This window comes from Bombina bombina, chromosome 4 (assembly GCF_027579735.1).
Source record: "Bombina bombina isolate aBomBom1 chromosome 4, aBomBom1.pri, whole genome shotgun sequence".
Taxonomy (NCBI): Eukaryota; Metazoa; Chordata; class Amphibia; order Anura; family Bombinatoridae; genus Bombina; species Bombina bombina.
This window is the reverse complement of record NC_069502.1, coordinates 471,197,589-471,211,104: the sequence shown is the minus strand read 5'-3', so window position 1 is coordinate 471,211,104 and position 13,516 is coordinate 471,197,589. Positions and strand designations below refer to the sequence as shown.

At 39.5% G+C, this 13,516-nt stretch overlaps 1 protein-coding gene across 3 annotated transcripts in view; it reads left to right on the top strand.

Annotated features, from left to right (window-relative positions):
- Nucleotides 1–13,516, top strand: part of ARHGEF10 (Rho guanine nucleotide exchange factor 10) — a 595,236-nt gene that overhangs the window by 165,636 nt on the left and 416,084 nt on the right. For all 3 annotated transcript variants that reach the window (XM_053710365.1, XM_053710363.1, XM_053710364.1), the window contains 2 exons: nt 4,338–4,454; nt 4,570–4,684. In XM_053710365.1, the coding sequence (XP_053566340.1) occupies nt 4,338–4,454; nt 4,570–4,684 (232 nt within the window). The remainder of the gene's footprint in view (nt 1–4,337; nt 4,455–4,569; nt 4,685–13,516) is intronic.

The window sequence follows — 13,516 nt, the reverse complement described above, 5'->3', positions numbered from 1 at the left end:
ACCCCTCAGTAACTAGTAACAAGCAAAGATTAGCAGCACCACCAATCTCTTCGACAGATTTATCTAAAGAAGTACAATCTGTACAGTTTGTGGCCTGGCTGTTTAAACTGTACAGATTGTACTTCTTTAAATAAATCTGTTGAAGAGATTAGTGGTGCTGCTCATCTTTGCTGGTGATTTTTCATTTTAAAGGCAATCTGATCTGATGTGGTATTAAAAAAAAAAAGGCTGAATCTTAGTGAATGTCCATGAGACAATTTACACTTTTTTATATAATATATACGTTTTTTTTTATAAACTAAAAGCCCAAAATTGACACAAGCAAATGTATGTGATCTTGATGCTGTCAAAAAAACTTATACTGAAAAAATACACAAATAGATAAACTTATGTTAGGAAGTGACAAAGCATATTTCCTCATAGTGCATTTGAAGTAATATTTTATATAATAACTAAGTTATATATTGAACAATACAATGTTTAGTAGTTCAATAGCACACACCTTGAGCGCACCTAATGAAATGCTAAGAGTCTTCTACAAATTGTGTATTAACACAGTTTGAAAAATAACAAAAGATACTTAGATCTAATAAATATAATGGTAATGGTAAATCTCCAATTTCACAAAAGAACTCCAATGATGGTAATTTGATAACGGAGCAATAGTGACTTCATTGCTTCCAAAGATAGGGTGGGATAATGGACAATTACCAGAAATGTAGTCTGAGTTGAAACCTGCTGGAATTCTGGTCTTTTAAATTAAAAATCCAGAAGACCTCTTGCCTAGCAAGTATCCTTTCTCTATCTCCTCCCCTCGCTGGAGGATGTATTTTTTCAATGGCAGTCCACTTAAATGAATTTGTATTTTTGTCATGAGTTTTCTACAAAGTGTTAGTGGTGTGCTAGAAGACCCTATTCTGATACTAGACAGGTGTTCACATATCGTCAATCTCATCTCTCTGGTCGTGAGGCCTATGTACTGTTGTTCACACAGGGTACAGGTTATTAGGTAAACTACGTTTTTAGACCTACAATTCATACATGATTGCTTTTTGTACCATTTCCCTGTTACTGATGACCTCCAGCTTTCACCCAACTCCACTTTTTCACAAGCTACACAATCTGTATAGCTACATTTAAACATCCCTTTATGCAATAGCCATGACGACTCTACTCCTTTCTTTGTATTTAGATTAGTGGGCGCTACAATGTTTCCTATGGTTCGATTTCTCTTGTATGCAAACCTACAACCTTTTTTAGATATTTGTTTTATGATGTCACAAATCTTAAAATATTTTTCAGAATAATCTGTAATGAACATTAGGTTTGTTGCATCAGTTTTGTCTTTTTTTCTAGCTTGTTTCTTAGTTTTTGGGGTTCAGTTTAGTAAATCCTGTCTTGGAAGTTTTGCAACTTCCTTTTTGGAATCTTCAATGATCCTGTTCCTATAGCCTCTCTCTTTTAGTCTCTCTGATAGATCATTGGAGTGCTTAGTGTAAATTAATGGGTCTGAGCAATTTCTCTTTAGATGCAAAAATTGGCCCTTTGCTATGGCTTTGAAGACTCTCTTGGGGTGGCAACTAGTAGCATGAAGCAAAGTGTTTCCACTTATGGGCTTTCTAAGACTTCTGAGCACACCTTCTTTGCAGGAAAAACCCCCTAATGTTATATCAAGGTATTTGATGCTGTTTGCATTATGTTCAAAAGGGAAACTGATGCCCAATTCATTCTTAAGTATATCAACAATGATGGGTATATTCCCTTTCCAAATTAGAAGAAGGTCGTCTATGAAACGTTTGAAAAATAGTACATCACACCTGAAGGGGTTTCTATCTTCAAAGATAGCGTAGGATGGGGTAAATTTTGCTCCCATGGCAGTCCCACACCTCTGGAGATAGAAAACCCCTTTAAAGTAAAAATAGTTGCGCGTCCGTAAAAAAATTAGTTACTCTAACCACAAATTTGCAGAATTGACTGTTGTTTCCATAGTACTTATGTATGTAATATTCAATAGCTTTTAGACCCATGGTATGGGGAATTGAGGAGTGCAAAGATTTTACATCTATTGTTAGCCATACATAAAGTTCTTGCCATACAATATCAGAGACTAAGTTGAATATATGTATAGTGTCAGTTGTATAGCTTCAAAGGTCCATAACTATAGGTTGAAGTATAGCATCTAACCAATCGGAAAGATGTTCCAGTAGGGAGTTTATTCCACTTACGATTGGTCATCCAACCATATTTTCTATAGATTTATGGACCTTTGGGAGATGGTTAAAGAAAAGTATTACAGGATTTTTCACCATTAAATATTCACTTGTTTCTTGGTCAAAGAAGCCCAAATGTGAAACGTCATCAATTAAATCTCTTTCATATTCATTTAAAAATATCACAAAAGTACTGGAAGGTCATTTATAAACATATGGCTAAATCCCCATCCTCAATAAACATCACTGAGACATTTGAAATTACTATATAGGTGATATTTAACCCCACAAAAAATGTCAATTCGTTTCCAAACAAAGATAAACCGCATGTTGGGGAGGATGTGGCAGGGGTGGGTACTTTAGCCCATATTTGATGTGAGTGTCCTATTATCACACCTTATTGGCAAACAATTTGAAATTAAATTAAATGGAATTAGTTTTATCACAAACGTTGCTACTAGACCCATTATTATTTCTTTCTAACAAATCCCCCAGGTTAAAATGTAACATAATTGTATATAACGACTAGTGGGGCCAAACAGCTAATACCACGTCTGTGGAAGAAACCTTCTATACCCTGTACATTAAAGAAATCAGATTACATGGTTGTTATCACTAAAAAAATACCTCTTCCAACAAACTAAACATACAGAGTTTTTTTCTCTTTGAGGTTTATCTGGGAAGATAACTTGTCCTAATAATAATATATCTATTGTCTTCTGAACACTGAGTTCCTGCCTTGAGAAAAATAAAAATAAATATTGTATTGGATATCTTGTAATGTACATGATGATTGTTTAAGTTTATGTTATCCCGTTGCTTTATTGTATATTTGAAAAACTCAATAAAAACCCATGTATGCTATAACAAATGTTAGTTTGGAAAGAGCAGTGTTAGCTGTTTTATTAGAGTACTGTTTAAATCAACACTTGAGCACTCCCTTCCAAATATTTTGAATATGATGTCTTCATCTAGATTTATGAGTCTATTCAGGTCCTGGCATGATTTTATTTAGCACAGGTCTATCAAATCAAATAATGTTAAAGGGACATTGTACTCCAATATAAAAGAACATTTTTTAAAGGGATAGAAAGGTCTAAAACTAAATGTGCATGTTTGCAATATGCGTTCATTAGGAAAAAGTTATTAGAGTTTTTCTGTGGCATATGCACATATCCTGTGAGGGCCCGCGCACCGGTATTCAAACACTACACCTTCTCAGAGACTCCGCAGAGGCTTGTATGACACAAATGACATATTCAGAAGCAATACACCCCCCGCCATCTATCTGAGAAGGTGTGGTGTTTGAATACCGGTGCACAGGCTCTCACAGGATATGTGCGTATGCTGCAGAAAAACAGTAATAGCTTTTACTAGAAGCTTTTCTCTTGTTAAGTGTATCCAGTCCACGGATCATCCATTACTTGTGGGATATTCTCCTTCACAACAGGAAGTTGCAAGAGAATGACTGGATACACTACAAGAGAAATAAATTTATCAGGTAAGCATAAATTATGTTTTTTAGTAATGGAAGTATATTGCAAAAAATGCTTGTATTTCAAATTTAAATACACCCATGCACATTTCAATATTGACCTTTCTATCCCTTTAACATTTATGTTTTTTTTTTTTTTTTTTGCACGATAAACATGAAGTCAAATTTAAATTGAAACTAATATGGCCTTATCTGCTGTGTACTTCCTACTAATGCTCAGTGGTTCACAAGTACTTCCTTGCAAGGTGCTCATTGATTAATCAATAATTTTTACTGCTAAATTTGATGTTTAAATGCTGCTCTTTTGAGTCCATTGTCCCTTCAAGCATTATTGTAAGATTGTTACAGGCTTTGCTTTCCCTTTGACCTGTCTGATGAATATCCATAAAAGCTACAATCCTTTCAAATGAAGAAAGGACAAATAGTTTTTTTTTAAAAAAGAGGCATAGTGGTTATGGGTACAACCGTCTTTCAGATTTTTCTATTTTAAATGAGTAATTCAAAATATAAATATTGAGAGTATTTTTTTTAAACCAAGAAAATTAGTTTAGTAAATAAGTAAATAGAAATACATTTTTCTTTATTACACTATTTTTTTCACATAAAGATTATACTGTATCTTTTTTATGTAGCTTTCCCAGGATCTAACACGTTTAAAGCAACACTACGAGAAAAAGATGAAAGATTTGGTGTCAAATAAAGTGGGAGGAGTAGAGATCCAACAATTAAAACACAAACATGAACTCAAGGTGACGTAGTTTAAACTTCATACCAAGTAATTCGCAAGCATGCTCTTATCAGTCACCACAGTATCTTCCTTGTGGATATTTTACATAAGATCTTGTTTTCTTGTCATTGCTGTAGGTGCAAAGACTGGTGAAAGCTGCAAAGGATGGTACCAAGGACGGACTGGAGAAAACTAAGGCTGCAGTTAAGAAAGGTCGTTCCTACATAAGAACCAGATCATTTGTGTTGCATGGTAAGCAGCATAAAATAATAATAATAAATGTACTTTGATATTTTATTAAAGGGATACTAAACCCATTTTGTTTTATCTTTCATGATTCAGATAGAGCATGCAATTTTAAGCAACTTTCTAATTTACTCCTATTATCAATTTTTCTTCTTTATTTAAAAAGCAGGAATGTAAAGCTTAGGAGCCGGCCCATTTTTATTGTTAAGGCTGCTCATATAACAAACGTAATGGTTTATTGAGCATAGGAATACACATTATATAGGGCTTAAAATTTCCACTAGTCCCAGACGAGTAAGAAATTGCAGTGGATAAAAACAATGAGTGGACTAGTAACATTTTCCCTCTGGGCTAGTGGCTTTTAACTCCTGACAAGTAAACTATAGTAATATTTTTTTCACCCCTCTATGCAAGTTTGACAGAAGGACGAAACGATCGTCTGGGGTGGTTGTTTCTCTTGTTCAGAGAAGAATTGCCTGGTTTTTCGGCGCTGGACTGTCATTGGACAGGTTCAGATTGATATACATGCCCTTAGAGAGTTACAACTGCGCCTCACTGACGAGGCCCACAGAAGGCTGAAACGATTGGGGTTATTGTTTCTCTTGTTCAGAGAATAATTGCCTGGTATTTCGGCGCTGGACTGTAATTGGGCAGGGTCAGACTGATATGCTACAGGATATTTTTTCTCTGTGAAGGGGCATAGTGTTCTAAAAGAACGCGCACCCTGAGTTCCAATAAAAATGAACAGGCATGGAAGTTATTCTAGCTTTTGTTCTATCTCAGGAGTGCTGTTCTCTCTCTTCTGATATTTATGCAAATTACTCTTCGGTATCCCTAAGAGTAATGGGGAAACCAGACGTGGATTCCATGCACACTTGCCCTTAGAGAGATACAACTGCGCCTCACTGACGAGGCCCACAGAAGGCCGAAACGATCGTCTGGGGTTGTTGTTTCTCTTGTTCAGAGAGGAATTGCCTGGTTTTTCGGTGCTGGACTGTGTATGTGTGTATGTGTGTGTGTGTGTGTGTGTGTGTGTATATGTGTATATATATATATATATATATATATATATATATATATATATAAAGTTCTGTAGTTAAGCACTCACTGGCCCTCAGTCATCTGGGTTTAAGAAAAAATCTTTTTATTAAAGTGACGTTTCAGGATATAACTTATCCCTTCTTCAGACAGGGATAAGTTATATCCCGAAAGGTCACTTTAATTAAAATATTTTTTCTTAAACCTAGATGACTGAAGACCAGTGAGTGCTTAACTACAGAATATTAGCACCCTGGCGGCTGGAGTTTGTTTATTGAGAGTGCAATAAAACAACCTGCTCTTGCTTTTGTTTGTAAAGTGTACCAGGGTGCAAAAATAATAATATATATTGAATGAAGACAATTGCACTCTCTGGATTTATAACGAACAAAACCAAAACTGTTTACTGTGTGACGTTTCAAGGTATTCACCCTTTCCTCAGACAAAGATTCAGTGTAAAATGACAAAATATATATCAAATCCAAACCCCTCCCCCTGAAGCTTGTATAACTGGTGTTTATAATATAATGTTACATGTGTTCATATTCACATTGTACCTTTTCTAAATATGTGTGTAGTGTTACATTCATAGTGATAACCAATCAGCAAAATGAATATTCAGCCCTCCATCATCTTTTAGCACTCACGCAGCATTCACAGACTTTTAGGGGGTGGAGCTAACGGGCGTCAACCATCCAAACCCTATTCTGACGTATCATGTGTAGTCCAATTGGTTTGTGGAAATAGGATGAGCAGAATGACGCACACTATGACAGTAAACAGACCACAAGTGTAGCGTGGTACAGGTGGCATGTAGTAATGAATGTATGACAGGCCAGAGGGAGAGGAATATGTAGTCGGATTACCTACACATCCAAAAGGGAAATGTGGATATACCTCCATTCATCTGACTAAATCCAGAGAGTGCAATATATATACACAGTTGTATGCAAAAGTTTAGGCACCCCTGACAACTTCCATGATTTTCATTTATAAATAATTGGGTGTTTGGATCAGCAATTTAATTTTGATCTATCAAATAACTGAAGGACACAGTAATATTTCAATAGTGAAATGAGGTTTATTGGATTAACAGAAAATGTGCAATATGTATCAAAATGAAATTAGACAGGTGCATAAATTGGGGCACCCTTGTCATTTTGTTGATTTGAATACCTGTAACTACCTAGCACTGATTAATTATAACACACAATTGGTTTGGTGAGCCCATTAAGCCTTGAACGTCATAGACAGGTGCATTCAATCATGAGAAAAGGTATTTAAGGTGGCCAATTGCAAGTTGTTCTCTTTGACTCTCCACTGTAGAGTGGCAACATGGGGGCCTCAAAACAACTCTCAAATGACCTGAAAACAAAGATGGTTCAACATTTTGGTTTAGGGGAATGTTACTAAAAGCTATCGCAGTCCACTGTGAGGAACATAGTGAGGAAATTGAAGACCACAGGCACCGTTCTTGTTAAGGCCAGAAGTGACAGGCCAAGTAAAATATCGGAGAGGCAAAGGATGGTCAGAAACAGCCCACAGACCACCTCAAAAGACCTACAACATCATCTTGCTGCAGATGTCACTGTGCATCATTCAACAGTCCAGCGCACTTTGCACAAGGAGAAGCTGTATGGGAGAGTGATGCGGAAGAAGCCTTTTCTGCACACACGCCACAAACAGAGTCGCTTGAGGTATGCAAACGCACATTTAGACAAGCCAGCTTCATTTTGGAAGAAGGTGCAGTGGACTGATGAAACAAAGATTGAGTTATTTGGTCATAACAAGGGGCGTTATACATGGTGGCAAGGTGTATCCAGTCCACGGATTCATCCATTAATTGTGGGATATTCTCCTTCCCAACAGGAAGCTGCAAGAGGATCACCCACAGCATAGCTGTCTATATAGCTCCTCCCCTAACTGCCACCTCCCAGTCATTCTCTTGCAGCTCTCGACAAGGGAAGCAGCTAGAGAGATGTGGTGCATTAATGTAGTTTATCTTCAATCAAAAGTTTGTTATTTTCAAATGGTACCGGAGTTGTACTATTTTAACCTCAGGCAGAAAGTTGAAGAAGAGTCTGGCTATGGTCTTTGATGATCTTAGCAGGTTGTAAGTAAGATCCATTGCTGTTCTCACACATAACTGAAGAGATGGGTAACTTCAGCTGGGGGAATAGCGTGCAGGGTCTCCTGCTCTGAGGTATGTGCAGTTTTAAATTTTTCTAGAGAAATGATAAGCTAGAAAATGCTGACAATACCGGATTTATTTAAGGTAAGCCTGATTACAGTGATTTAATAATGACTGGTATCATGCTTGCTGTAAAGGGTAATATTTTTATTATTTGCTCACATTACTGAATAGATATAACGTTTGCTTGAGGTGTATAAACGTTTTTTTTCATATTGGTGATAAAATTTTATTCTGGGGCCCAGTTTTTCCACATGGCTGACTAGATTTTGCCTAGGGATAGTTTTTTAAGGCCCTCTCACTGGGAGTACAGGTTGGGAGGGGCCTATTTTCCATTAGTTTTTGCAGCTTGAGACATCCAGCTTCCCTGAAGGAGTCCCCTGAACATATAGGACCTCTCTAAGGGGTTTTTGTGCCTTCCAAAGTCGTTGCATGGGCAGTTAGGGCCACAGTAGAGTTGTGGCAGTTGTGACTGTTTAAAAACGTTTATATTGTTTTTTTGATTCGGTTTTGAAACTAAGGGGTTAATCATCCATTTGCAAGTGGGTGCAATGCTCTTTCAGCCTATTATACACACTGTAAAAATTTCGTAAGATTTCCTGCTTTTTTCACTGTTTTAGCAGTTTCTGTGATTGTTTTTTTCTCTTAAAGGCACAGTACCATTTTTATTTTTTGCTTGTTCACAGTTGTTAAAGTGTTTTCCAAGCTTGCTGGTCTCATTACTAGTCTGTTTAAACATGTCTGACATAGAGGAAACTCATTGTTCATTATGTTTAGAAGCCATTGTGGAACCCCCTCTTAGAATGTGTACCAAATGCACTGATTTTACTTTAGATTACAAAGACCATATTCTGGCTTTAAAAAATGTATCACCAGAAGAAATTGACAAGGAGGAAGTTATGCCGTCTAACTCTCCCCATGTGTCAGATCCTATAAATCCCGCTCAGGGGACGCCAAGTACATCTAGCGCGCCCATTGCGTATACCTTGCAAGACATGGCGGCAGTTATGAATCATACCCTTACAGAGGTATTATCTAAACTGCCAGGATTGCAAGGAAAGCGAGACAGCTCTGGGACTAGAATAAATACAGAGCTCTCTGACGCTTTAGTAGCTATCTCTGATACACCCTCACAATATAATGAAGCTGAAGCAGGGGAGCTTCAATCTGTGGGTGATTTTTCTGATTCAGGGAAGATACTTCAATCTGATTCTGATATGTCTACATTTAAATTTAAGCTTGAACACCTCCGCGTATTGCTCAGGGAGGTTTTAGCAACTCTGGACGACTGTGACACTATTGTAGTCCCAGAGAAATTATGTAGATTGGATAAATACTATGCAGTACCTACTTACACTGATGTTTTTCCAATCCCTAAAAGGTTTTCTGAAATTATTACTAAGGAATGGGATAGACCAGGTGTACTATTCTCTCCCCTCCTGTTTTTAAAAAGATGTTTCCTATAGACGCCGCTACACGGGACTTATGGCAGACGGTCCCTAAGGTGGAGGGAGCAGTTATCCCTGTCGAGGACAGTTGTGCTTTTCTAGATCCAATGGATAAAAAATTAGAGGGTTACCTTAAGAAAATTTTTATTCAACAAGGTTTTATTCTCCAGCCTCTTGCATGCATTGCCCCAGTCACTGCTGCCGCGGCTTTTTGGTTTGAGTCCCTAGAGGAGGCTCTACAGGTTGAAACCCCATTGGAAGATATTATTGACAAGCTTAGGGCCCTTAAGCTAGCCTATTCATTTGTTTCTGACGCCGTTGTTCATTTAACCAAGCTAACGGCTAAAAATTCAGGTTTTGCTATTCAGGCGCGTAGGGCGCTATGGCTTAAATCCTGGTCAGCTGACGTGACTTCAAAGTCTAAACTTCTCAACATTCCCTTCAAAGGACAGATCCTATTCGGGCTTGCACTGAAGGAGATAATTTCTGACATCACTGGAGGAAAAGGTCACGCCCTTCCTCAAGACAGGTCCAACAAATTAAGGACCAAACAGTCTAGTTTTCGGCCCTTTCGAAACTTCAAGAGTGGCGCAGCTTCAACTTCCCATAACACAAAACAAGAGGGAACTTTTGCCCAGTCTAAGCCGGTCTGGAGACCTAACCAGGCTTGGAACAAGGGGAAACAGGCCAAGAAGCCTGCTGCTGCCTCTAAGACAGCATGAAGGAGCAGCCCCCGATCCGGAAACGGATCTAGTAGGGGGCAGACTCTCTCTCTTCGCCCAGGCTTAGACAAGAGATGTCCAGGATCCCTGGGCATTGGAAATTGTGTCCAAGGGTTATCTTCTGGAATTCAAAACCTCTCCGCCAAAAGGGAGATTTCATTTCTCACTTTTATCTGCAAACCAGATAAAGAGAGAAGCATTCTTACATTGTGTTCAAAACCTCCTAGTTATGGAAGTGATCCACCCAGTTCCGCAGGAGGAACAGGGACAGGGCTTTTATTCAAACCTGTTTGTTGTTCCCAAGAAAGAGGGAACATTCAGACCAATCTTAGATCTCAAGATCTTAAACAAATTTCTTAGAGTCCCATCCTTCAAGATGGAGACTATTCGAACCATCCTTCCTATGATCCAGGAGGGTCAATACAGGCACTACCAGTTTGTGGATCTTCCCTTCGGGTTGGCCACGGCACCAAGAATCTTTACAATGGTTCTAGGGTCCCTTCTAGCGGTCCTAAGGCTGCGGGCTATAGCAGGAGCCCCTTACTCAGACGACATTCTGATACAGGCGTCAAATTTTCAAGTTGCCAGGTCTCACACGGACATTGTTCTGGCATTTCTGAGGTTGCATGGGTGGAAAGTGAACGAAGAAAAAAGTTCTCTATCCCCTCTCACAAGAGTTTCCTTCCTAGGAACTCTGATAGATTCTGTAGAAATGAAGATTTACCTGACAGAGGCCAGGTTGTCAAAACTTCTAAATTCCTGCCGTGTTCTTTATTCTACTTCTCGCCCTTCAGTGGCTCAGTGTATGGAAGTAATCGGCTTAATGGTATCGGCAATGGACATAGTGCCGTTTGCTCGCCTACATCTCAGACCGCTGCAACTCTGCATGCTCAGTCAGTGGAATGGGGATTACACAGATTTGTCCCCTCTACTAAATCTGGATCAAGAGACCAGGAATTCTTGGGTCCATCTGTCCAAGGGTATGACCTTCCACAGGCCAGATTGGACAATAGTAACGACAGATGCCAGCCTTCTGGGCTGGGGTGCAGTCTGGAACTCCCTGAAGGCTCAGGGCTTGTGGACTCAGGAGGAGACACTCCTTCCGATAAACATTCTGGAACTAAGAGCGATATTCAATGCTCTTCAGGCTTGGCCTCAGCTAGCTGCGGTCAGGTTCATCAGATTTCAGTCGGACAACATCACGACTGTAGCTTACATCAACCATCAAGGGGGAACAAGGAGTTCCCTAGCAATGTTGGAGGTTTCAAAAATAATTCTATGGGCAGAGGTTCACTCTTGCCATCTATCAGCTATCCATATCCCAGGAGTAAAGAACTGGGAGGCGGATTTTCTAAGTCGACAGACTTTTCATCCAGGGGAGTGGGAACTCCATCCGGAGGTGTTTGCACAGTTGATTCAACTTTGGGGCAAACCAGAACTGGATCTCATGGCGTCTCGTCAGAACGCCAAGCTTCCTTGTTACGGGTTCAGGTCCAGGGATCCCAAGGCAGCGCTGATAGATGCTCTAGCAGCGCCTTGGTCTTTCAACCTGGCTTATGTGTTTCCACCGTTTCCTCTGCTCCCTCGTCTGATTGCCAAGATCAAGCAGGAGAGAGCTTCGGTGATTTTGATAGCTCCTGCATGGCCACGCAGGACTTGGTACGCAGATCTGGTGGACATGTCATTCTTTCCACCTTGGACTCTGCCGCTGAGGCAGGACCTTCTACTTCAAGGTCCCTTCAAACATCCAAATCTAATTTCTCTGCGTCTGACTGCTTGGAGATTGAACGCTTGATTTTGTCAAAACGTGTTTTTTCCGAGTCGGTCATTGATACCTTAATTCAGGCTCGAAAGCCTGTCACCAGGAAAATCTATCATAAGATATGGTGTAAATATCTTCATTGGTGTGAATCCAAGGGTTACTCATGGAGTAATGTCAGGATTCCCAGGATATTGTCTTTTCTCCAAGAAGGATTGGAGAAGGGATTGTCAGCTAGTTCCTTAAAGGGACAGATTTCTGCTCTGTCTATTCTTTTGCACAAGCGTCTGCCGGATGTTCCAGATGTTCAGGCGTTTTGTCAGGCTTTAGTTAGAATCAAGCCTGTGTTTAAACCTGTTGCTCCGCCATGGAGTTTAAATTTAGTTCTTAAAGTTCTTCAAGGGGTTCCGTTTGAACCTCTGCATTCCATAGATATCAAGCTTTTGTCTTGGAAAGTTCTGTTCTTGGTAGCTATCTCTTCGGCTCGAAGAGTTTGAGTTATCTGCCTTGCAGTGTGATTCCCCTTATCTGATCTTCCATGCAGATAAGGTAGTTTTGCGTACCAAACCTGGGTTTCTTCCTAAGGTGGTATCCAATAAGAATATCAATCAAGAGATTGTTGTTCCGTCACTGTGTCCTAATCCTTCTTCAAAGAAGGAACGTCTATTACACAATCTTGACGTGGTTCGTGCTTTAAAGTTTTATTTACAAGCTACTAAGTTCTGTTCTTGGTAGCTATCTCTTCGGCTCGAAGAGTTTGAGTTATCTGCCTTGCAGTGTGATTCCCCTTATCTGATCTTCCATGCAGATAAGGTAGTTTTGCGTACCAAACCTGGGTTTCTTCCTAAGGTGGTATCCAATAAGAATATCAATCAAGAGATTGTTGTTCCGTCACTGTGTCCTAATCCTTCTTCAAAGAAGGAACGTCTATTACACAATCTTGACGTGGTTCGTGCTTTAAAGTTTTATTTACAAGCTACTAAAGATTTTCTTCAAACATCTGCATTGTTTGTTGTCTACTCTGGACAGAGAAAAGGCTTCAGCAACTTCTCTTTCTTTGTGGTTAAGAAGTATAATCCGCTTAGCTTATGAGACTGCTGGCCAGCAACCTCCTGTAAGAATTACAGCTCATTCCACTAGAGCGGTGGCTTCCACATGGGCCTTTAAAAATTAGGCTTCTGTTGAACAGATTTGTAAGGTGGCGACTTGGTCTTCGCTTCATACTTTTTCTAAATTTTACAAATTTTATACTTTTGCTTCTTCGGAGGCTATTTTTGGGAGAAAGGTCTTACAGGCAGTGGTGCCTTCCATTTAAGCGCTTGCCTTGTCCCTCCCTTCATCTGTGTCCTATAGCTTTGGTATTGGTATCCCACAAGTAATGGATGAATCCGTGATCTGGATACACCTTACAAGAGAAAACAAAATTTATGCTTACCTGATAAATTTATTTCTCTTGTGGTGTATCCAGTCCATGGCCCGTCCTGTCATTTTAAGGCAGGTGTTTTTTAATTTTTAAACTACAGTCACCACTGCACCCTATAGTTTCTCCTTTCTCTTGCTTGTCTTCGGTTGAATGACTGGGAGGTGGCAGTTAGGGGAGGAGCTATATAGACAGCTCTGCTGTGGGTGATCCTCTTGCAGCTTCCTGTTGGGAAGGAGAATATCCCACAAGTAATGGAT